Source organism: Oryctolagus cuniculus, chromosome 20 (genome assembly GCF_051225735.1).
Source record: "Oryctolagus cuniculus isolate XC-2025 breed Fujian yellow rabbit chromosome 20, ASM5122573v1, whole genome shotgun sequence".
Taxonomy (NCBI): domain Eukaryota; kingdom Metazoa; phylum Chordata; class Mammalia; order Lagomorpha; family Leporidae; genus Oryctolagus; species Oryctolagus cuniculus.
In genome coordinates, this window is record NC_142886.1 from 26,291,395 (window position 1) to 26,317,387 (window position 25,993).

At 45.5% G+C, this 25,993-nt stretch overlaps 1 protein-coding gene across 27 annotated transcripts in view; it reads left to right on the plus strand.

Annotated features, from left to right (window-relative positions):
• Nucleotides 1–25,993, plus strand: part of TTLL5 (tubulin tyrosine ligase like 5) — a 278,203-nt gene that overhangs the window by 103,699 nt on the left and 148,511 nt on the right. For 11 of the 27 annotated variants that reach the window (XM_070065290.2, XM_017349414.4, XM_008272017.5 and 8 more), the window contains 6 exons: nucleotides 3,499–3,537; nucleotides 13,746–13,903; nucleotides 14,885–15,188; nucleotides 19,868–19,988; nucleotides 23,771–23,917; nucleotides 24,962–25,065. In XM_070065290.2, the coding sequence (XP_069921391.1) occupies nucleotides 3,499–3,537; nucleotides 13,746–13,903; nucleotides 14,885–15,188; nucleotides 19,868–19,988; nucleotides 23,771–23,917; nucleotides 24,962–25,065 (873 nt within the window). Of the gene's footprint in view, nucleotides 1–3,498; nucleotides 3,538–13,061; nucleotides 13,176–13,745; nucleotides 13,904–14,884; nucleotides 15,189–19,867; nucleotides 19,989–23,770; nucleotides 23,918–24,961; nucleotides 25,066–25,993 lie in introns of those variants that run through there. The other 16 variants (XM_089322397.1, XM_008272019.5, XM_008272021.5 and 13 more) reach the window with 6 other exon arrangements.

A 25,993-nucleotide genomic window follows, 5' to 3' on the forward strand; every position in this document is an offset into this window, starting at 1 on the left:
GGAACTATGTGCAGTTTGTGATCTCTGTGAATTTGTGGTAAACATCATTGATTAAATAACCACAGCTTCTGATGAAAGAGACCTTTGGATTTATTTAAAAGACATGGACTCTCAGTTCTTTATGTACAGCGTAGAGTTGTGGGGCTTTTCCCTCCCTCTTTGAAAGCTTTTGCTAAGTTCCTGTAGAGTTCAGATGCTTTACCAGGACAGGTTCTGTCATTTCTCATTATTCTGGTGTGCATTGAGTCCTTAAACCAGGCAACAGTTCCCTCAACCTCTTCTCCCTCTCCTTGTGGAACTTCTGTTAGACAAATAGGGGTGTCAGCCTCCACATGGTTTACCTTTCCATACTTTTGATCTCACCTCTTATCTTAAGTTCTTAAGATTTCTTGAACATTTGCTTCTAAAACTAAATTGCTCTTCGGCCTTCTCCAGTCGGTTATCCATTACAGCCACAAGGGAGGGTTGCTCGATTTGCTTTCTTATTTAGCAAGTATGACTTTAAGTATCCAAGACCCACCTTTGCTTTCTTTTTAGCACTATTTGATGGCTACAATATCTCCTCAGGTCTCCTTGATCATCTTGATTAGCTTGTTTTATGCTACCTTTTGCTTTCTGCATTATTTTTCATTCCTCTGGATTAGTTGTATTTATTCATCTTGTTTTTTTCTAGATTTTCCTATTGTATGTCTACAGACTGATTGTCTGGTCACACTTAGAAATCACGGACATTTATTTGCTTCAAGTAGGTAATTTGCATGGATTTTGTCACAGGTTCATAGGTCTGTTTCTGCTGACGTGCCTAGGGATGCATCTTTCCATACTTGGGTTTTCCATGAAGCAGAAGGAGTTTAGAGCAAGAAGCTGGGAGGCTTCCACACTGGCCAAAGGAGGAACTGTTTCCCTGGAGCAGCATAACAACTCCAATTTTGAGATATAATAATGTATGTGTTTCTTTGTTAATACATTAAGAAACAAGACCTAGCATAGCAGCAGGTCTAATAGCCAGCATCATTTCAAAGAATAGTAGATATTGACTGTGTTTTAACAAACTGGTGACAGTTTTAAAGCACTGAAACAGATATATTATCTCTCTCAGTAATGAAGTCACACTGATTCACTACTGAGCATGGAATTCCACATTATATGGAAGAAGCGCTAGATTTCAGTTAGAAGATAGAATTTTTTTTCCATCCATGTTGGTGTGTCCCTGCATTCTTTCTTCACACCCCAGTTAACAACTGCTTCTTACAAAGAATTGTAAAAACCTTGGTTTAAAAAAATATATGAATTTCCCTGTTTAGCCAAGAAGGACCGTTGAGATATTTTCTTGCATACCTTTTTGGGCTTTTGTTCCATTCCATGGTTAATCAGGTCACACTGACATGTTCTTTCACACCTCCTTGTCCTCACAAATTTCTTCCTTGGAATTGGCCTTCAATCCATCCCTACCTAAACTCTCCCAGCTATGTCCTTCCTTCTGCAGCCCAGACCAGGAGGTGGTATTCCCAGCCCTCAATCTGATTGTATCTGTCAGTCCGATTATATTATAATTGCCTATTTACTAACTTGTACTTCACAATGTGTGTCTTAAGACTAGATGCTTTGTTAGGTCAGTATCAAGAACCTACCACCTGGTAGGCATACACAGAAAACTTGCCTTGAAAAAATTGCAATTGTGTTTGTGGTCTAATGTCTTCCTGTAAATCTATTCTCTTCTGTCTGGATGTTTTCCCTCTTGCAAATCTGAGTGTGTTATTGTCAGAACCACTTTCAAGCTCATTCTCTGCTCCTCTCTTTTAGGTTAGTTTTGTCTACTTCCCCTTCCCCTCCCTGACTACTCCCTGTCTTCTCATCCTGCCCTTGAAAGTAGTATCTCACGTACTGTCTGACAGCATGCTGTAGTTTTAATGCTGGTGGCGTGTTAGTAGCACTTGGGGATCTTGTAAACTGTTTTTGTGCCCAGAGTGAGGTAGTGGATGGATGGAAGCTGCCCAGGTGGTAATAACTGAAGTCAGGATTTCTGGGTGAACACGTTAGTCATCCTGAAACTTCCCTGTGATGATGTGACAGTATCAGGACATCAGCACGGTAGAAAACATGGGAAAGGAAAGAGACAATGTCTTGTTGAAGATTTAACCTTTCCACTCGATTTCTACAGATTTATGATCTACAGTGCATTTGTCTCTTTCTAAAAATAGCCAGTACTAAAAATTACATGGTATGTGATCATTTTTGAAATGACAACATTTTACAATAGAGGACAGGTTAACGCAACAGCGTGAGCTAAGAGGGTTGTGTGTGTGTGTATGTGTGTGTGTGTGATTATAAAAGTACACTACAGGGATCAGTTGATGTAAGTCAGTATCATTAAAATGTTCTCTCTTGTATAGGTTCATCTGTCCACCACCACAGACCGGCACATACGTAATCACAGACCTACACATGCAGAAATGAGTACAAAACTAGGGGAAGTAAAGCAGTGTTAAGTGGAAGGAAGCCAGATGAGGAGACAATTTAATTTTTTTAAAGATTAATTTATTTGAGAGGCAGAGTTACAGACAGAGAGAGGGAGAGACAGAGAGGTCTTCAATCTGCTGGTTCACTCCCCAGATGGCTGCAACCACCAGAGCTGGGCTGATCTGAAGCCAGGAGCCAGGAGCTTCCTCCAGGTCTCCCATGCGGGTGCAGGGGCTGAAACATGTGGGCCATCTTCCACTGCTTTCCTAGGCCATAGCAGAGAGCTGGATCGGAAGTAGAGCAACCGGAACTGGTACCCATATGGGATGCTGGCGCTGCTGGCAGAGGCCTGATCTATGCCATAGCCCTGGCCCCGAGAGAATTCTAAAAGAAAAACATTTGAACATGGACGGCACTCAGTTCCTGTGCTTAGAACCCACCACTGGTTTAGAGGCGGGGGAGAGCATCTCTTTTTTTATGGCGTTTTTTTGTTTTGATTTGGTTTGGTTCGGTTTTTGTTTTTTAGTTGTGGAAAACCCATTTCTGATGAGCATCCTTTGGCAACCCCATGAGAACTGATGTTGGTTTCCTTTCCTAAAACAGTTCAGTGCCAGCAGGACGAGCACTGCACTCTGGGACCCACACCCTGGCTTCCCGTGGAAGCCCTGTAAGCTCTGGTCACTGGGCAGGCCACACAGTTCCCTTACCCCGCGCCTTTCTGTGAGTGGGACTCGGAGCCTGCTCTGACACGGCTGTTTGTGAGGAACACATGTGATTGCTTTGTAGGTAGCTGAACAAGTGCACGCAGTCGCTGGGATTTTTCTCTAGAATTTACCTGACCTTCCCTGGAGCTCATAGAACTTTACTCCTCTCTGAGAATCTTCCTGACTCATCCTTCCGCTTTTCCCCAGAGATACCCTCCATGGCCTCATCCATATGGAACATCTATAGTAGAGTTTTAGGAGTATGCGTGTGGGAACTCAACAGAGGACATCAGAATAGCCTTCTCTAACCCAGTTGTCCTTTCTCCTTCTGTAGGGGAAACCCAAGAAGAAGCCTATTGACAGGAAGAACACGGTAACTGGCTTCTATACGTTGAGAAATTCTCTCCTTGTGCAAGAGGCACCGCCACACACAGACAGCCCAATATTTTACATTGTAGCCCACTTGAAGATAACATAAGAATGTTTCCTATCAGAAAAGTATTTCTTAGCTACTTTTTACAAACTAAGTTTGAGATTAGTTTTCATAACTACAAGTATGTCATTTCAACTGAAAGTAACGGTATTCTTGTTTGGCAGTGTGAGAATGACCAGAGCGTTAATAACATTTCAAGGCCATTGACATGTTAAATCCAAATAAGAGTTCGTGTTTTGGCCTTGACCTACCTGAAGGTTACAGCTCTGTGTCTTACGGAGCTGATCAGAATGTGCTTACAGTTTGCTGTAGAACTGGGAGCGTGCGAAGTACCTGTGATGTTTAGTTTGGGCAGAGCACATAAAGACTTCTCTGAGAAGGCCAGGTGGAGATGGCCCTGCCTCACTGAAGACTCAAGCCACCACAAAAATCTTAAACCTGAGCACACGCCTTCTCATTAAACTGAGTTTGAGACAGTACATGTATTTCCTTTGTGCCGTAACTCCTTAAAAGCAGCATGATAACAATAAGAAAGAAGCCTTTTATAACTGGCTTTTGGATTTCCATCTAAGAGTGAATTAAGGTAGGGCCAGGCATTTGGTACAGCAGTTAAGGTGCTGCCTAGGACACCTGCGTCCCGTAGTGCAGCACCTGGGTTCAAGTTCCAGCTCCGCTCCCCATTCCCACTTCCTGCTAATGTGCACCCTGGGAGGCAGTGGTGATGGCTCAAGTATTTGAGTCTCTCACACCCACCTGGCAGACGTGAATTGAGTTCCCTGCTGCTGGCCAGGGTCCAGCCATTGCAGGTATTTGAACAGTGAACCAGTAAATGTGTTTCTTTCTACCTCTGTCTCTCAAAATAAATAAATATTTTAAAAAGAGTTAGTTAAGATGAACTTGGTTTCTCATCCAAGCCCTTTGAAGCATAAATCTATAATTTTCTTTAAAGAAGGAAAACATTATGATTGCCTCAAGGGAAAACTGAGATTACTCAAGTTTGTAACTTATTTCCAAATGAAACTCACACTTGGTTCAAAGTTTTTTGCAGTTTTTCGTCGAGGATAAATTTGCTTCCTAGAGCACTGCTCTGAATTTGAAAGTTGGAAGAAACAAAAAACAAGAGAAAAAAAATCAAGAATATTTACAGATGGATGGGTTCTGTTCTTATTCTGGTTTTGGCACTCATCTTGTCATTGGTAGGGACTTTTGTTGGTGTGGATAAGCAAATGAAAGCTGGCATGAGAGAACATGTGCTGGCACATGGGGCAAGTCTTGATAGATTTAAAATGATGAAGTGATGCAGAGTGTGTTCTCTGACACAGTGGAAGTAGATATTGATAACAATAGAAAATCCCCAAATATTTGGAAATAAAGCCACACATTTCTAAATAATCCTTGGGTCAAGAAAGAAATTAAGGGAAATTAAAATATATCTTTTTTAAAGAAGCTTATTTATTTGAACGGTGGAGCTGCAGAAGGAGGAGAGACACACAGAGAGAGATCCTCCATCTGCTGGTTCACTCCCCAAATGACCACAGTGGCCAGGGCTGGGCCAGGCCAAAGCGAGGAGCCTGGAATGGGTCTCCTACGTGAGTGTAGCAGGGGCCCAAGTACATGAGCCAAAGTACTTTTTTTTTTTTTTTAAGATTTTATTTATTTATTTGCGAGGTAGAGTTACAGACAGTGAAAAGGAGAGAAAGAAAGAAAGGTCTTCCATCCGCTGGTTCATTCCCCAAATGGCCGCAATGGCTGGAGCTGAGCCGATCTGAAACCAGGAGCCAGGAGCTTCTTCTGGGTCTCCCAAGCAGGTGCAGGGGCCCAATCAGTTGGGCTGTCTTCCAGTGCTTTCCCAGCAGAGGACTGGATCAGAAGAGGAGCACAGGACTAGAGCCAATGTCCATATGGGATGCTAGTGCTGCAGGCAGAGGCTGAGCCCATTACACCATAGTGCTAGTACTTGGTCCAAAGTACTTCTGCTTTCTTCCAAGGCACATTAGTGGGGAGATGGATCAGAAGTGGAGCAGCCTGAGACTTGAATCAGTGGTCATATGGGATGCTGGCATCACAGGCTGTACCCTAATCTGCTATGCCTTGGCCAGCACCCAGAAAATAACTTAAAATAAATGGTAATAAAAATATAACATTAAAATGTGTGAGATGCAGCTGGTATAGTGCTTTAGGGGAACTTTATAGTTTTAAATGCTTACATTGGAAAATGGGAATAAAATCAGTGATTTAGTAACCATTTTAGAAAATGAGAAAAAGCAGAGTAACTCAAAGTAGAAGAAAGAAATGAGAAAGGGCACCAATCAGTTAAATAACAGACCAATGAAATTAACAAAATCCAAAATTTGTTCATTGGTAAACTGGCAGAATTGGTAAACTCTGGCCTAATGAAAGGCAGAAGGAGGGAAAGCACTGATCACCAGTATCAGATGGAAAAAAGAATATCACCCCCGGTTCTACAGACAGGACAGGGATATTAAGAGAAGGTTACTAGCTGCCTGTTCCATTACTTTACCACCCTAGATGAAGTGATGAATTCCTGTGTATGTGTTGTGGGCGGGGGGGGGAGGGGGGTGGTGGTGGTGGAGGTCACTTACACAAACTGGAATAGAAAACTTATTTTGTTTTTTAAATGTTTATTTTATTTATTTGAAAGTTATAGAGGGAGAGGGAGAAGGAGAGAGATGTGTCTTCCATCTGCTGGTTCACTCCCCAAATGGCTGCAACAGCTGGAGCTGAGCCAGTCTAAAGACAGGAGCCAGGAGCTTTCTCCGGGTCTCCCACATGGGTGCAGGGGTCCAAAAACTTGGACCATCTTCTGTTGCTTTCCCAGTCACATTAGCAGGGAGCTGGATTGGAAGTGGAGCAGCTGGAACCTTAAATGGCACCAACATGGGATGCTGGCGCTGTAGGCGGGGACTTTAACCTGCTGCACTGCTGCACCACAGTGCTGCCCCCTGGAACAGAAAATTTTGAATAGCTCTATATCTGTTTAGAAAGGTGCATTTTTAAAAAACTTTTTATTTTGTTTATTTGAAAGGCAGAGCTACAGAGAGAGGAAGAGACAGAGAGAGGTCTTCCATCTGCTGGTTCACTCCCCAAATGGCTGCAATGGCTGGAGCTGGGCCAGGCTGAAGCCAGGAGCCAGGAGCTTCATCCAGGTCTCCCACATGGATGCAGGGGCCCAAGCACTTGAGCCATCCTCCCCTGCTTTCCCAGGAGCTAATATTAGCAGGGAGCTGGATCAGAAGTTGAGCAGCCAGGACTTGAGCTGGTGGCTGTATGGTTTGCCAGCACTGCAGATGGAGGCTTAGCCTTCTATGCCACAGCACCTGCCCCAGAAAAGTGCATTTGTAATCAAAAACCTTCATATGAAAGAAACTCCAGAATCATTGATTTCACTGGTGAATTCTGTCAAGCATTTGAGGAAGAAAAATGCCAATTTTGCACAAACTCTTAAAGGTACCAGAAGATATATTTCCCAACTCATTTTAAAATGCCAGTATGGCCCTGATACCAAAATCTGACAATGACATTAAAGAAGAAGAAGATTATAGGATAGTATCCTTCATGAGCATAGACACCAGGTTCCTTATAGGATTACTGGGAAATCTGCCCACTGCTACATACAAAGGGTCATGCATGTGACTGCATAAGAATCCGCCCCAGTGAGGCAAGATTTGTTTAACATCCAGAAATTGGTCCAATATAATTTCTTTTATTAATTACTGGGGGAAAACTAGAGAGTTTCATTGGGTACAAAAAAAATCTGACGAACTTTAAGACATACATTTTAGAAAAACTACTAGCATCAGGAATAGAGAAGAACTGCTTCAGTCTGCTAAAGGCCTTATATGGAAATCTGTCGCCGGCATCGTAGCTGGTAAATATATTGAAGACTTTTCTCCTATGAGCAGGAATCAGGCAAAATATCTACCCTCACTGCTTTCAGTTACACTGCACTAGAGGTCCTGAGCTGTGTAGTAACGTAAGGGGACAGAAGCATTGGAAGGGAAGAAATAAAGTACCTTTATTCGTGGACAACATCATCAGGTTAGGAGAAAACCCTAAGACACTTGCAACATAACAAGAACATAAAGGTGCAATTAGCAAGCTTTTAGGATACAAGATAGTATACTAAAATTTATTATATTAGGAACTGGCATTGTGGCATACCAGATAAATCTGCTGCCTGCAATGCGGCTGGTTTGAATTCTAGTTGTTCCGCTTCCGATCCAGCTCCCTGCTAATGTGCCAGGGAGAGCAGTACTTGGGCCCCTGCTACCCACTTGGGTGACCTGGAAGAAGCTCCTGGCTCCTGGCTTCAGACCAGCCCAGCTCCGGCTATTGTGGCCATTTGGTGAGTGAACCAGCAGGTGGAAGACCTCTCTCTCTCTCTTTCTATGTCTCTTAACTTCGCCTTTCAGATAAATAAATAAATCTTGAAAAAATAAAATTGATATTTTAATATATGAGCAACAGATAACTGGAAAATAAAATTTAAAATTCCATTTATAATACCAGTTAAAATATAAAATATTTAGGAATACATTTAACAAAATGTGTTCAATAATTGTGTGCTAAAAGCTGTTAAATATTACTGAAAGATATTAGAGAAGAGCTAAATAAAGGAAGAGATATGTGGGCTCCTGAATTGGTAGACTTTGAGATTGAAATATCCATTCTCAAATTGATCTAAAGGTTCAGTACAGTCTCAACCACTTTTCTTTTTTTATTTTTATTTATTTATTTATTTATTTATTGACAGGCAGAGTGGACAGTGAGAGAGAGAGAGACAGAGAGAAAGGTCTTCCTTTGCCGTTGGTTCACCCTCCAATGGCCACCGCGGCCGGCGCGCTGCGGCCGGCGCACCGCGCTGATCTGATGGCAGGAGCCAGGTACTTCTCCTGGTCTCTCATGGGGTGCAGGGCCCAAGCACTTGGGCCATCCTCCACTGCACTCCCGGGCCACAGCAGAGAGCTGGCCTGGAAGAGGGGCAACCGGGACAGAATCCGGCGCCCTGACCGGGACTAGAACCCGGTGTGCCGGCGCCGCAAGGCAGAGGATTAGCCTAGTGAGCTGCGGCCCCGGCTCAACAACTTTTCTAGTAGGTTTTTTAATAGAAATTGATTCAGCTCTTTATAAAAAATTTATATGGAAATGCAAAGAACCTGAAATATCCAAAATATTACTTAAAAACTTAAAGAGTTCCTGGCTTAAATACCAAAATGTTACAGTAAACAGCACCGTGGCAAATTACTCGATGAAATCGAATAGAGACCCAGAAATAGACCCATGTTTATATCGTCGTCTGATTTTCAACAAAAAACCCAGAGTAATCCAATGAGGAAAGGAAATTCTTTTTAACTAATGGGGCTAGAACAGCTACATTATCATATTTCTAAAAATGAACCTCAACCCCAATGATTCACAGACATAAATAGAAAAGCTTACTGCTATTAAGCTTCCTGAAGAAAACATAGAATGTTTGTGACTTTGTGCTTTGCCAAAGTTATTAGACACAATACAGTGGGCGGCAAACACACAGAAAAAATCACGTTAGATTTCCACAAGATTAAAAACTTTATCATGGCTGGCGCCATGGCTCAATAGGCTAATCCTCCACCTGCAGTGCCAGCACCCCGGGTTCTAGTCCTGGTTGCCCCTCTTCCAGGCCAGCTCTCTGCTATGGCCTGGGAGTGCAGTGGAGGATGGCCCAAGTGCTTGGGCCCTGCACCCCATGGGAGACCAGGAGAAGTACCTGCATGCCGGCCGTAGCAGCCATTTGGGAGGTGAACCAATGGAAGGAAGACCTTTCTCTGTCTCTAACTCTGCCTGTCAAAAAAAAAAAAAAAAAAAAAAAAGTGCTTAACATCTGTTAATCAGGGAATGGCAAATTAAAGCCATGGTATACTACTAAATGTCCAGAAGAATGGCTAAAATTAGACTGACACCACCACATGTTGGGGAGGATGTGGAGCCAACAGAACTCTGGTAAGTTGTCCTCAGCAGCTTGAGGGTACAGAGACTCGACCATTCGTTCCAGAGGCTAGTGAATTCTGCTCTGAGGTCTTTACCCAGAGGAAGGGAAAAACAAAATCATAATCGGCATACATGACTTGTATAACTTTGTTCATATACCTTTATCCATAATATTGTGAAACGAGAAAGCTACCCAGATTTCCAGCAACATAAAGCAGATAAACTGTGATGGGTCATTCAGAAAGCGGCCTACACTCGACATTAAAGGTGGAAGCATCCTGGCACACAGCATGGATGAATCTTGAAAACGTGCTGCATGCCTGAGGCTTTACGCCAGAGTTCCTGCTCTGTGGCTGCCTTTGTAGAGCAGGCAAAACTAACGGGATGGAACATCTAGAACAGGACGAAAGGGAGGGATTGATTAGGAAGGGGCACGGGAATTTTCTGGACTGATGGTAATGTTAAGAGTTTGGGTTAGTTCTGGGCATTTGTTAAAATACATAAGTGGATATTTAATATGTGTGTATTTCACTGTTAGTAATTTTGTAGCTCACAAAAAAAAAACCTATAAAATATTGAACTCTAGTTAGCAAGATATGCATGTTAAAATATCCAGGAGCAAAATGCACTACTACTTGTTTGCAGATTTGAAGTACTTTAAAAATTAAATGGATTGATGGATAGAGGAATATATAAATGTATGTATAAGTGGTAAAATGTCAACTGTTGATCCTAAGTTGGGAAGTAGGCGTTTTGGTGAAAACCTTTCTGTCTGTTTGAATACTTCTGTGACACCATATTGGAAAAAATGATAGAGATGCAGCTAAAAGACACGACTGCCACTTATTCATAGGGAATTCAGTTGTGTGTTGATTAGACTGCTTAACGATGCCAGCTGTCTGCTGGGCAGTCTCATAAGCAGCACAGATACAGGGATCAGCAAGACAGGCAAAGTCCCTGTGCTTACAGACCTGTCAGTCGTGTTGATTAGACTCACACTTTCCCTGGTATTCCCTATCCTCCATCCCTTGATTTGTCTAGTTGGTCTGATGTTTGTTGTTTGAAAATGTCTCTCTAGAGAAAGATACTTTAGTAGCTTTTCCATACCCTTGAAAACTTAGGATTATAATCAAAAGTTTTTGCTTTAATCTTTATTGATAGTTTCCTTGAAGGAAATCTTTTTTTCCTATAGAATAGAATTCTTGCCAATGTAGGTACAAACACACTTGTTTATACAATAGACATTGATTCTTTTTTTAAAAAAAGATTTATTTATTTATTTGAAAGTCAGAATTACACACAGAGGCCAACGCCACAGCTCACTTGGCTAATCCTCTGCCTGTGGCGCTGGTACCCCAGGTTCTAGTCCTGGTTGGGGTGCTGGATTCTGTCCTGGTTGCTTGTCTTCCAGTCCAGCTCTCTGCTGTGGCCTGGGAAGGCAGTGGAGGATGGCCCAAGTGCTTGGGAGACCAGGAGGAAGCACCGGGCTCCTGGCTTCGGATATGCGCAGTGCGCTGGCCGTGAGTGAACCAACGGAAGGAAGACCTTTCTCTTTGTCTCTCTCTCTCTCTAACTCTGCCTGTCAAAAAAAAAAAAAAAAAAAAGGAATTACACACAGAGAGGAGAGGCAGAGAGAGGTCTTCCATCTGATGGGTCACTCCCCAATTGGCCACAATGGCCAGAGCTGTACTGATCTGAAGCCAAGAGCCAGGAGCCTCTTCCAGGTCTCCCACTTGGATGCAGGGGCTCAAGGATTTGGGCCATCTTCTGCTGCTTTCCCAGGCCATTGCAGAGAGCTGGATCGGAAGAGGAGCAGCCGGGACTAGAACTGGCGCCCATATGGGATGCCGGCGCTTCAGGCCAGGGCATTAACCCGCTGCACCACTAGACATTGTTTCTTTCTTTTTTCTTTTTTTTTTTTTTTTTTTTGACAGGCAGAGTTAGACTGTGAGAGAGAGAGACAGAGAAAGGTCTTCCTTTCGTTGGTTCACCCCCCAAATGGCCGCTACGGCCGGCGCTGCGCAGATCCGAAGCCAGGAGCCAGGTGCTTCCTCCTGGTCTCCCATGCAGGTTGCAGGGCTCAAGCACTTGGCCATCCTCCACTGCCCTCCTGGGCCACAGCAGAGAGCCGGACTGGAAGAGGAGCAACCAGGACAGAATCTGGTGCCCCAACCTGGACTAGAACCCGGGGTACCAGCGCCGCAGGTGGAGGTTTAGCCTAGTGAGCTGTGGTGCCGGCCTGACATTGATTCTTGAGTGTAAACATTGGGCTTTAGTTTATTAGGGTGTCAAATTAAGTTCCCCTCTTTCAATTAGGATGACCCTAATGGGTCCATCTGAAGTTGTGTTAAGTTTTTAAAAGATGTGGCTTTGGGGAGAGGAATGTTTATGAGCTTGTAGGATAGAGATGTCAGTGTTGGGCGATGCCTATCTTTACCTGTGCAGTTGCAGTTAGCAGTGTTGACCAAGGTGATCAGACATTATTAAACAAATTGGTTTGCATGACTGTTCTCAATCATATTCTATTTTCTTTACTATGTAACTGGTTAAATATTTATTTTCATGACAGAGAGAGAGAGAGAGAGAGAGAGAGATGGATTTGGTCTTTAGGACTATGGTGAGGTAGGCTTGAACTCTTTTTTTTTTTTAAAGATTTGTTTATTTATTTGAAAGGCAGAATTAGAGAGATCTTCCTCCCTCTGGTTCACTCCCAAAATAGCTGCAATGTCTAGGGCTGGGCCTAGCTGAAGCCAGGAACCAGGAGCTTCTTCTGGGTGTCCCACATGGGCGCAGGGATCCAAGCACTTGGGCCATCCTGTGTTGCTTTGCCAGGCACATTAGCCAGGGAGCTGGACAAGAGGTGGAGTGGTGGGTCTTGACCTGGCGCCCTCATGGGATGCTGGCCCTGCAGGTGGCTGTGTTACCCACTCTATCCCAGCGCCGGCCCCTGATCTCTTTGTAAAGCTCATGAGTTTGCTTCCCATCTCTGTTGCCAGTTCAGGACTTTTCCTGTTCTTGGCTGATGTCCTTCTCTGGAGAAGAGGCCTGCAAAGGATCTGTCCAGTCCATCCATCTAGACATCCTTATCAGGAAGTCCTAAACACACCACGAGACACCGCCTTGCCTTCATGCTGAGACTGGAAACTCCCAGAGGAGAGAGGCTGATTTCCTGACCTCTCAAGGAATATACTTTCTAAGTTCTAGAGTCAGAGTTCAGAGCTCACCGCTTAGATCCTGAGTTCTGAGTGCACAGTAAGCTGCACACTTTCAGGTGTCAACGTGGGTACTTTTCTGACTCAAGGACCCAGAGCCCTCTCTGTCTTTGGTGACCTGGCTCACTGCCTGCTCTGTATTTCTTTGATTTGTGATTGTCTTAGTTTAATTTCTAGTGTAGCTGCTACAGCTCCTTCCCCCTACCCCATTTTCTCATCCATGACCTAATTGTGTGTGAGCCTCTGACTCTCACCACCTGACTTGCATTCAGCACCTGGAGAGTTTTTGCTGCCCGTCGTTACCTCCTCCTGTAGCTGGTTAGCATCTGAAGGAGGCTGAAGAGCTTGCAGTTTCTCTTATTGGGCTGCTTGAGATCCGTGAGTCCGAAGGTCTTGATAATTTTCACTAAGACGTTCCTGTGGAAGTTTCATTCTACTCATTGCTACTTGCCATATTCACAGATTATCAGCTCATCCTAACGTCTGCTAAATTTGTATTTATTAAATATTGTATACATTCAAAAGAATATTCATGTAATTCTGGGTGAGTTAGAATGAATAGCAATAAAACAGACATCTTTGGTCCTTTTGCCACCACTCAGCCTAAGAATTAAAATGTTACCAATGTCTCCCACTTATTCTTAAGCTGTAAGGTATTGGATAAAACTTTATGATTCGTGTAGTAAAGTAACAGTCAGCCAGTATTACTGAATATTTAAAGGTACTTAATTGTTCTCAGATTTTTTTTAAACAGAATATTTAACAAATTCCTACAGGCCATTAGTGAGGTTTTAATGTAGATTCTAGCATTAACCTCTTTCTCTGTCAAGTCCTTTAGAATTTGCTAGAGTTGCCATGCCCAGTCTCTGATCATGACACAGTCCTGTCAAACTCAGCCCTGGAAGAAAGGCTGGGGCTTTCTGCAGCTGCTGTGTTGTTCTACCCTAGAATGACTGCGGATGGGACACCAGATTTGAAGGTAGAGAGCGTGAATTCAAAGGCCAAGCTGCATGCTGCTCTTTACGAGAGGAAGCTTCTGTCTCTGGAGGTGCGAAAACGTAGACGACGGAGTGGCAGATTGAGGGCAATGAGGCCAAAATACCCAGGTACCTGCTGGCGAGCTTTCCCCGAACGCCACTGTCTGGCTCCTGCCCAACTGAGTTAACCAGCTTCTTACTCAGGATTTAAAGAGTCAGGACCTTCCTGATCACATATACTCGTTTTCTTTTCTTTCTTTTTTTCTTTCTTTTTTTTTTTTTTTTTAACACATACAGTCTTTTGATGTGATGCTTAATTTCAAAAGGATTGCAAGATTTTAAACCTTGCAGTCTGTGCTATCTGTACTGACGCATCTCTGAAGCACACACATTTTGACTTTTGCTCTTATTCCAATGTGATTTGAAGACCGGATGCTTTAGAAATACTGTTAGCCTGAGCTTAGTGGACTCGTGAGCACACGGGTTGGGTTTTTATGATTGGGGGAGGCCAGGTGCCCTTTGGTGTTGCTCACTTTGTAAATATTTTTAGACTAAGAGGAGTTTCCTTCTCTCCCGGAGGCTCCATGTTGCGGGTGTATCTGTGCCTGCCTGAGAGACTGACTTCCTTTTTCCTCCTTGTGTCCCTTGTGAGCACCTGGATCAGGCAGCATGTTAGCCACTGGGGTTTGATTGGTAAATAAAATAATATGGTTCCTGGTCTCATGGAACTTCAATGGCAGTGGCGGGAAAGGATAATGAATAAACACAAGTCAGAAAGATGTTCCCCTGCTCTTTGTGCCTCCATGAAGGGGGATTTTCTAAAAGCCCCTACCATTCTGTAGTGGTTACTCAACCAAGGTTTTGGGTTGTTTTTATTTTTTTCCTTTGTGAGAGAGCCATTGATGTGATGAGAAATATCAACTCTAATGAAGACTGCTAATAGGGTTTTATATATAAGATTAGAAAGTGACATGCAGTTGATAGTAATTTTATGCCTTGTTTGTGGTGTGATGTAGAAGTGGGCTTTTACTAAAGAGGTACAAGGAAGGTATTGGGAGAGAGGAAAATTTAATCCTTTTTTCAGCAACATTAGTGATTCTTCGCATTTAGTGATTACCCAGCCAGCTGAAATGAGCGGTAACGCTGAGTCAGAGAGCGAAGTGGAGGAAGAAGTTGCGTTAGACAATGAAGATGAAGAACAGGAGGCTTCCCAAGAGGAGTCTGCAGGATCCAGTGGAGACAATCGGGCCGCATATGCACCCTCGGTGACTGACACAGCAGAAAACTCACCCACAGAGAATTCCATGAAAGTTCCTGAGTGGAGCAGTAAAGAAGAGTGCTGCAGCCTCGAGGCCCAGGAGGCAGAGCCCAAGTTTAACCTGATGCAGATTCTGCAAGATAACGGGAACCTTAGGTATGTACCTTTTGTAATTCTAAGTCAGATTTTCAATAGCTAACTTACATGGTGTGCTAGGTGGTATCCTAATGGCTTCACAGGCGTCTCACATTTATTATGTACAGAAGTCCTATGACATAATGACTGTGATTAGACCCTACCGTTTTTAAGGAAACTGAGCCTTAGAGAAGTTAAGTGACTTGTCTAGGGTGGAGCCATGATACGAACCCAGGTCTCATTGGCCCCACCAGTGTTTGTTGGGTAGAGTGTTAGTAACCTAGAGCAGAAGGAAAATGAGGCAAGGAGCTCAAGCTGCTTACAGGTTAGTGCTGGAGAAATGTAAAGAGCTGGGGTCGTGACCCCAGGATGAACAAAGTACTCTCAAGATACAGAAAAAGGGCCGGCGCCGCGGCTCACTAGGCTAATCCTCCGCCTAGCGGCGCCGGCACACCAGGTTCTAGTCCCGGTCGGGGCGCCGGATTCTGTCCCGGTTGCCCCTCTTCCAGGCCAGCCCTCTGCTGTGGCCAGGGAGTGCAGTGGAGGATGGCCCAAGTGCTTGGGCCCTGCACCCCATGGGAGACCAGGAAAAGCACCTGGCTCCTGGCTCCTGCCATCGGATCAGCGCGGTGCGCCGGCCGCAGCGCGCCGGCCGCGGCGGCCATTGGAGGGTGAACCAACGGCAAAAGGAAGACCTTTCTCTCTGTCTCTCTCTCTCACTGTCCACTCTGCCTGTCAAAAAAAAAAAAAAAAAAAAAAAAGATACAGAAAAAGGCATGATGGTGTGATCGAGTGGGCTAGAAAGACATTTTGGAGGAGGCATTGTTTGAACCAGGCCTTGACTGGTAAGTAGGGTTGGGAGACAGATAAATATAGGGTGTCAGGTTTAGAGGAAACACAGGCACGCAGGAGTGATGGTACTGTCATTTAGTCCCTCAACAAGTATTTATTGATACTGCTGTCTGCCAGGAATTGTAGTAGGCCATAGAGCGTCACTGTGGGGGCCAAGACAGACTTGTGGTGCCTCTCAGCCTGATGGAGAAACTGACAGTAAACAGAGAAACAAGGCAGTTTCAAGCGGTAAGAGATGCTGTGCCGACAATAGAAGAGTGTAACGTCGGAGTGCAGTCAGGCAGAGGGTTGCTAAGGTGCTGGTGGTCAGGCATGAGGAGGCGACTTGTGAGGTGAGCCTTGAATGCTGAGTGGTCACTTGCGAAGACCAGGGGGCAAAGACAGAGCAGGCAGAACAGAAAGTACACAGGTTCTGAAATAGGAGTGAGCGCGTGTGCTTGTGGAATGCAGACTAGAGAGCATTAGGGTTAGGAGAAAAGAAACGAGGCTCTAGAAAGTTGGATGATGTTAGATTGTGACAAGCCTTAAGAGGAGTAGATGTATGATACAATCAGACCTTTTTAAAAAAAAAAAATTATTGTTTATTTGAAAGAATTACAGAGAGAGGTAGAGCAAGAGAGAGAGGTCTTCCATTCTGCTGGTTCACTCCCCAAATGGCCACAACAGCCAGAGCTGAGCTGATCCAAAGCCAGGAGCCAGGAGCTTCTTCCAGGTCTCCCACGTGGCTGCAGGGGCCCAAGGACTTGGGCCATCTTCTACTGCTTTCCCAGGCCAAAGCAGAGAGCTGGGTCGAAAGTGGAGCAGCCAGGACTCGAACCGGTGTCCATGTGGGGTGCCGGCGCTACATGTTGGGGCTTTAATCCACTGCACCACAGCGCCGGCCCCCAGACCTTGTTTTAAGTGAATTCCGATTGCATTGTGGCATAGGGATTGATAAGAGAAGGCTAAGGCTAGGAGATGAGTTAGAACTGTCCAGGGCCATAAAGGTGAAAGCCCTGAGCAGAGCAGTGGCCGTAGGAGTGGAGAGCATGCAGTGGGACTTTGCAAGGTAAGATAGACAGACCAAGTTGTCCACACTTGACAGTGTGATGTTGTTGTCAGTCAGTGTAAGGTACACAGGAGTTAGTTTTACGCTAGAAAAGATGGGTTTCATTGGAGACTCAGTGAGGAGGAAGTGTTCTGGGCTGAAGTCCTGTAGACAGATGGAAAGGCAGCTTTGTAGGTCAAGGTTGAGCAGGATTGAAGTGTTGACAGTTAAAGCCTTCAGAGTGGATGAGACTGTCTAATTCTGTTTAGTTCAGCAAGCATAGAACAGGAGAAAGGGAAAAGAATTGAGTCCTGGCGAACACTACCACTTAGTGGCAGTCAGTAAAGAGACCACGCAGTGCCAGCGAGAAAGGGTTCTGGGGTGAGAGATAGTAAAGCTCCAATATGAGAGTTTCAGATCTACAGGGTGTCCTGGGCAGCCCAAGTTAGGCTGAAGAGTGAAGGGAGACTCTTGGATTTGTAACCCAGGGCCAACTGCATGGACAACAGACCAGTTGTGAGCTAAGGAAATAAGAAATCAAGTGTGAACTTTTTCAAAGGACTTAGCAATGAAAGAGAGGAGAGAGTACATCAGAGGGGAGAGAGAAGGTGAGTGAGCACACATGCTGAGAGAAGGTTTTTTTTCTAAAGCTGGGATTTTGAAGCTGGCGGCCACAGCGAGCTCAGAAGAGCTGGCCTCTGCGTGGTCACAGGCAAGTCAAGGAGCTTCTCCAGGCCTCAGGTTTCCTTTTCTGTGGAGCCCAGGCCTGGGGCTAAACAAGTGTTTTCAAACTACTTCCTGGAGGGCCAGAAATTCCACTGAAGTGAAGATAGAGCATTTGAACACACTGGACGAATTCTAAGGCAGTTGCCAGCAATAACATTCTCCTTAGCTGTTGTGGAAATAAATTATTTCTTCGGGAATCGGACAGCTCTTGCTCTCAGTGAGTAAACTGTTGGAGTTGCAGGGTGTGTAGGTGTACATCGCTGGTTTCCAGACCACGTTGCCTTTAGCTGCCCTTAGCTCTGTGGGTGTCTCCGTGGCACAGAGAGGTCTGGGAGGTATGTGTTGGCGAGGGTTTGAGACTGCAGGCCCAGCCTCCTTGCTGCATGTTTTCTATACCAAGGAGCGATTTATAAAAATGGAAAACTCAGTACCTGTTCATCTGAGTTGCAATAAAATAGCGATTGAGCTCTCAGCTTCTGAGCAGTGACTCCCCTCTCCGAGAGACCTCCTGGTGTGAGCAGAAGAGGACCAGGCCTTGAGGCAGTGCGTTCTGCCGCACCTGGAGCTTTCTGAGCGGCCCGTTTCCTGCTCATGATGCTGCCCGTGAATTTCTTGACTAAAATTGAGGTCTTCTGAATTGCTTTTGACTTGAAAATGTTTTGCCATGGCGGGAGCACTTGCTGGGGTAGGGACCCTTTTTGGCCGAGGGCCATCTGGATGGTTATGACATGATTCGTGGGCTATACCAAATTATCAGTTTAAAAATTAGGCTGCTGTTGATTTATTGAATTTCAAGTCCTGCCTGCAGTTGCCTTGGCAGGCAGAGCCACACCAAATTATTTCACAGGCCTTCTATAGCCCTCGGGCCGGACGCTGGCTTAGGGGAATGGTTGAGGGGAAAGTGGTGATACTGCGTAGATGAGCAAGAAGATAATCCTGTTGCGAAGCACTGGAAAATCGACGTTGGTTGTTTCCAAGGCCTGTCATTCTCCCACGGATGCTCCCTAGTAGTCACGCCAAGCTCTGGCCTCACTTACTGTTTGCGTTCTGAAGCTCCCGGGCACTCCGCTCGCAGAAGCAAAGGCTCCCCAGCCTGACCCTGCCTTTTAGGACTCCAGCACACAGAACATCTAGAGCTGGGCCCTCCCAGGATTTCCCGTTTGCTCTGGACAAGTCCTTTACCCTGACCTTGGGGGAACAGTGAGTAGAAAGTGCCCAGTGACCGCATGGGTGAGGATTGTAAACAGAGTTTGTGTTGGGCCCTAATCTTCGCTGATGTCATTTTGGCCACAGCGTCAGCAGGCCGATCAGCTGAAGTAACCAAAATCTCGCCTGAAAGAAAACAGACCCGCCACCATTAGCAGCTGAAGTGAGAGTCATCAGTGTCTCTGCGGCACTTCCGTCCCCCACGCGATAGCTCGGGGAGCTTGGGCAGAACGCCGCCGGCTTGTCCAGCGACACCACTGAGCCGCTCTTCCCTGTGTTTCACGACAGTGTTTTCCCACCGAACATCTGGGCTCGGCCTGGCCCGGCGGTTCCTTGACGCCAGGCTCTGTTGGACCTCACTCGTTTGTGCTGGGCCCCAGCCACTCCCGTCTCGTGGCTGAGAAAAGCATGACCTTAAAATCTGGACTCCAGAGTTGCTTTGTAGGATTTATCTGTTTCCTGCTCTGGAGGCTTTTGCACGCTGGAAGTGTCCATTGCCATAGCAAATCCATCCTTTTGTGCTAACTGATAAGTGTGTTCTTAGGGACTTCCAGTACAAAACCAAGGTTCCATTCTTCTACCAGAGAGGAATGTTAAAAAGTTCGCAGAGAGAAGGTGATGAGCAGGAAACCTGATTTTCTGTTCTTGCTATGTGTTTCCCACACTAATAAGAAGAAAATAAATGGGATTCTCCAACTCTGATTCTTTTAATAAGGAAAAACCTCATTTACTGTTTAGAAGGAGTCATGATTCAGGGACCTTATGATGGGCCTCCTGTTTCTTGGCCATCCTGATAAAAGGATCCTCAAAGACGACTCCGAGAGGCAGGTGCACGTTGGCAGGTATACCGTTCCGTCTCCTAACGGCTTCTCGTTTTGGATTTCTGCAGCAAAGTGCAGGCCCGGGTGGCCTTCTCTGCCTATCTGCAGCATGTTCAGGTTCGCCTGATGAAAGAGCACGGAGGCCAGAACTTCAGCGCCAGCTGGGCTGCCAAAGAGGACGAGCAGATGGTGAGGCTGTTCTTGCTGGCACCTGCTGACTCTCCTTGTTTTCCTGCCTTTCTTTCCTTCATGCTCCCTTTCCCCACTTTGTGCTGAATAGCAGTGTATTTTTCTGCTGAGAAAACTTGCTACATAGTTAAGTTTCTAAATTTCTCTAACTTCAATGGGGAGCAAATCTTGATTCTGTATGTTCACCACACTGTGCCCTGAAAGCATCCATTCGTTCATTCTGGAGTGGAAGTTGACTGCTTCCCCAGTGCTGAGCCCTCTTGGAAGCCCTTAAGAAGAACTGTTCACAGCCTTTCTCAGGCACCCTCACGTGTTCCTAACCCTGGGGCGGGCATTATCATTCCTGTTCTACAGATGAGGAAACAGAGACCTCCGGAAGCCGGGGCTATTGTTGGACGCTTGTGCGTGGTGAGCCCAGGTGTTAGAAACCCCTTGCTCTTCTGTCATTTCCCTGGCTCATAAGGCATTCATTTTTTGTCCCAAGGACTCAAGTTAGTTCTTCATAGTTGCCACCTGGTCAGGGCCCTCTCAGAGTACACCATGCTCCAACTTGACATTGTCTTCTTTACTATCTCTGAAGTTTGTAGAGTTCTTCCATTGCTGGAATCAAACTTGTGTGATACAGATTTTACTCTCTGTCAGCCGTTTGACCATGCCTAGGACTTAATATTCTAAGAAGGGTTTTCTTTTTGCAGCAGAATGGTGGGAAGCCTCAAACTCTTTGGTAAAGTCAGAGCTTATAGAGGAAGACATAGCCTTTAAAAAGAGGGATATGTTTCCAAAAAAAGAGAAGGAGCTTTAAGTCTAAGAAAACCGCATCTTTTATCCCACTCAAGGGTGACTCTCTCGTAATTTCTAGTCCTTCATAGACAAAAGGCAGATCTTTTTGCCACGTTTATTATAAAAAACATTTGGATTTTCCCAGACAACAACTTGTGAATTTAAAGTAGCCAGTACAGCCCAGAGATAAAACCTTGTGTATTGCGAATAATCCTTCAGCCATCAGTGGAAAATGTTAGCTCTGCTCTTTCCAAGTGGAAAATTGCAACTGCCTTTTTGCGAGTCAGTTTGTCTGCTCCACTGTGAAAAAATAATGTTTTAATGTAAGAGTGTAAACCACCCTATAGTGAAGACGGCAGAGTGGAGCTGTGAAATCCAGCCCTGCAATCACGAAGGCTGTTCCCTCTATGCCGGAGTAAATTGGCAGCAAAGGACAATGAACCAAAACCAAACTCAAGAAAGGGGGAAAAAACACAGTTCATCAGAGAAAAACCACTGCAAAATCTGGCTTGGAACACACACGGGATTTCTACAGGGTTTTCTGTAAGAATATTTAGGATCCTCACTGCAAAACTTAATTCCTTTTTAAAAAAATATCTAGAAAACGGCCGGCGCCGCGGCTCACTAGGCTAATCCTCCGCCTTGCGGCGCCAGCACACCGGGTTCTAGTCCCGGTTGGGGTGCCGGATTCTGTCCCGGTTGCCCCTCTTCCAGGCCAGCTCTCTGCTGTGGCCAGGGAGTGCAGTGGAGGATGGCCCAAGTGCTTGGGCCCTGCACCCCATGGGAGACCAGGAGAAGTACCTGGCTCCTGCCTTCGGATCAGCGTGGTGCGCCGGCAGTGGTGCGCCGGCAGTAGCGCGCCGGCCGCGGCGGCCATTAGAGGGTGAACCAACGGCAAAGGAAGACCTTTCTCTCTGTCTCTCTCTCACTGTCCAATCTGCCTGTCTAAAAAATAAATAAATTAATAAATAAAAAAATGAAAAAATGTCTAGAAAACAAATGCTAGTCCATCCCCTGGTGATTGTGGCAGTGGCTTTGCTTACGAGGAAGGTGGGTGTAGGATTGCCCTCTCTGGTCTAGGTTAGGGTTGGGAATCCTTTATCTCATAACTCACAGGCATATTCTACAGAAGTTCCCCCAATCCATCACCAAGGCAGCTTTAGGGCAACAATATCTTTTTTTTTTTTTTTTTTTTTTTAATTTTTTGACAGGCAGAGTGGACAGTGAGAGAGAGACAGAGAGAAAGGTCTTCCTTTTGCCATTGGTTCACCCTCCAATGGCCGCCACGGCCAGTGCGCTGTGGCCGGTGCACCGCACTGATCCGATGGCAGGAGCCAGGTGCTTTTCCTGGTCTCCCATGGGGTGCAGGGCCCAAGCACTTGGGCCATCCTCCACTGCACTCCCTGGCCACAGCAGAGAGCTGGCCTGGAAGTGGGGCAACTGGGACAGAATCCGGCGCCCCAACCGGGACTAGAACCCGGTGTGCTGGCGCTGCTAGGTGGAGGATTAGCCTGTTGAGCCACGGCGCCGGCCAGCAACAATATCTTTAAGGCCCTTGACCATACATAGTCTCTCTTTGAAGTATTTGTGACATTGTTAATAATCCGATTAGCATCTGTTCAGCTTCCACAGTCCTTTGTCCCCAAGTGAGATGGGTTCCGTCTTTCCTCTGGCGACTTCCACTGTGCTCCCCTTACAGCCACCAACTCCAAGAACTCCCGCATCCTTGAAGGAGGAAAAAGCCATCACACTGCAGACATCATGACATTTATTTCTCTTCCTCCATCACTACACTCACAGCTCAGTAGTTTCTGCTCTTTAGCTCCATTCTTCAGTATCCAGTATTTCCTGCTACTCCGTTTGCTGAGAGCGTCCTCTTGAAATTATCCTAGCATCGCAGATCCAGGTCTGTGGGGAGCAGCCCGGACTGGACTGAGTTACTGGAATTAAGACTTATTCTATGCATCTGCTCTCCCACAATATGGCGCTGGGAGAGAAGTAAACAGCTTCCACACAGCTGCCTCCAGTTCAGCTAATAAACTGTAGGACTTGCTCCTGATTGGAGGAGAGCAGCGTACTCGGCGTGTGGGCAGCCGAGTTAGGATTGGCGGAGGAGGACTATAAAGGAGGAGAGAGACGGCATGCACCAGGAACATCTATGGGGAACATCTAGCTGAAGGAACACCTGTGCAGCCCCCGAGAAGAGCCGGCCGGCGGTGTGCCGCTCCCCTGCGGAAGTGGGGAATGTGGCAGGGGGAACCGCCCTTCCACGGAGGTGGAAGGGTCGGTAGCCAACCCGGGAAGAACCAGCAGCAAACCCGGGGAGGGCCGAGCAGACGAAAGAACAGCGCAGGGTCCTGTGTCGTTCCCCCACGAAGACGGGGAGCGACACAGGTCCTTGTCTGCTCGTAGTCCTTCCTGTCCCCAGCCTCTTGGAGGTGCTGACTTGAAGCCCCTTCCTCCCTTGGGCTCCGTGACACCATTTTCCCCCAGGTCTCTTTCCATTTCCTCTATTTCCATCTTGCTTCTTCCTGATTCTTCCCCCTTTTCTATCCATGGTTATTTCTTTATGCTTTGTGTATCCTCACGCCTTTGATGATTTCACCTGCTTCCTGGTCTTCGTTTCTACTGCCTGTGTTTGATTGTTACCTGCCCTAAAGGCTCTCTCTGATCACCCTATTCCATGATTGCTTTGTGAGTTGTTATCGTTCTATTTGCGCATGTATTATGCTACTTTTGCAACTGGTACTTTATTACAAGGTTACTTGCATACATATATGATTTTGAATTTTCTGCTTGCCAGCTTATTGAAGGATGAGAATAAGTTGGTTTTGTTTTGTCTTTCTGTATCCTTCTTGTACATGACATGTTTGCTCTGGGTCTTGTTTGACCATATAGAATAAACCTTTTCTCACATCTCTATTGCATAACCCCTTGCAAGTTTTTCTTCTGTACCTAAACATAATCTCAGCTTTCTCTCCCTGTGACTCTTTAATTTGTAGGAGCTGGTGGTTCGTTTCCTCAAGCGGGCGGCAAGTAACCTGCAGCATTCACTAAGGATGGTCTTACCTAGTCGACGATTGGCACTCCTAGAACGCAGGCGAATCCTGGCCCACCAGCTAGGTGACTTCATCATTGTGTACAACAAGGTGAGTGGTTTACGTTGTCCTCACATGCTCATCAGAAACAAACTTTAAGACTTTCTGTCCAGCTGGGTGGCGAGCTTCTTCCCCTGGGTCCAGCAAGCATCATCCCCAGCATTATTGTAAGTGGAGCCCCACACCTTCACCCAGCTGGGCTGAAAAGGCCCAGTGGCCATCATTCACTCTTACCAAAAGGCATATTCTTCGTATTCTTTTTGAGCTCTGTTGCCCCTGAGGTGAGTCCTGGGCTACGTGAATCTGTGTTACTGTTATTGTACCTGAAACAATGGTGAGCTGACCATATGAGAGCAAATTTGAACTGCAAAGTTAACATGATGACCTCTTCTTTGATCTTGAGGGAGTTATACTTTCTTCTCTGAACTGTTTTATTTAATGACATCATTTTGCAACCAAGCCCAAAAAATATGCTGCATTTTTAATTAGAATATTTTTTGCAAAGCTTCTTGTATGCAAGGGTTTCAGAATGCATTAAAAATAGCATTTCAGGGGTTGGGGAGAGAAGTATGATCAGTTTGCAGAAGAGAAGGCTGAGAACTGGCTTTTCTGAAGTTGTGTGGAATGGTGAAGTAGAATGTCAGTGCACCAAACCCATATCCATGATTTACTCCAGATCTTTGCAGAATTTTTTGATGTCTTATTTAAGTTAAGAATTTATTTAGTTTGGAATAAATATAAGAGTATTTTCCAAGTTCTATCTTTCCTCCCCTAATTGCAGTGAAATACTGTGCCTCTGTTGTCAGACTATTAAAAACTGCAACTGTGATCACAGATGTTACTCCGCTACTTATAAACTCTTTTTCCAAGGAGCTATGTACACTTTTTTTTTTTGCAACTTTTACTCAGAAATCTCAAGACAACTTACAAAATAATGACCAAAAGCAATAGGTGACTAAAGTACATGGAATAATTAAATACCTTTTCTGTAAGGGCTGATTAATACAAGGATAATAAAACCAGATGATAAAATGCTTATTTATCAGGAATTAGTTTTATCTTGTTATTTTTCTGTGGGAATTGGGCCCCGGGTAGGAAACAGAACAATTGGCTGAAAAGAAATCAAAGAAGAAACTGGAAGAGGAAGAGGAAGATGGAGTGAATACGGAAAACTTCCAGAAGTTCATCATACAAGCAAGGTAGATGGCATTCTTGATTAATGAAGACCATCCTGTTCCCTCTTCTATGTAGCCGACCAAATACCCAATGTTCCCTTGGCTTCTGACACCCGGATGTGAATGTACTCACTGAACAACCAAAGCACACTGTGACACTGAACACCCACTGCACACTGTGACACTACACACCCACTGCACACTGTAACACTGCACACCCACTGCACACTGTGACACTGACACCCACTGCACACACTGTGACACTGAATACCCACTGCACACTGTGACATTGACACCCACTGCACACTGTAACACTGCACACCCACTGCACACACTGTGACACTGATGCCCACTACACACTGTGACACTGCACACCCACTGCACACTGTGACACTGATGCCCACTACACACTGTGACACTGCACACCCACTGCACACACTGTGACACTGATGCCCACTACACACTGTGACACTGAATACCCACTGCACACTGTGACATTGACACCCACTGCACACTGTAACACTGCACACCCACTGCACACACTGTGACACTGAATACCCACTGCACACTGTGACATTGACACCCACTGCACACACTGTGACACTACACACCCACTGCACACACTGTGACACTGAGCACCCACTACACAAGGTGACACTAAACACCCACTGTACACTGTGACACTGCATACTCACTGCACATTGTGACACACCCACTGTATACTGTGACACTAAACACCCACTGTACACTGTGACACTGCATACTCACTGCACATTGTGACAGTGACACCCACTGTACACTGTGACACTGCACACTCACTGCACACTGTGACACTGACACCCACTGCACACACTGTGACACTGACACCCACTGCACAAGGTGACGCTGAACACCCACTGCATACTGTGACACTGACACCCACCGCACACTGTGACAGAAGGAGAGGACGTTT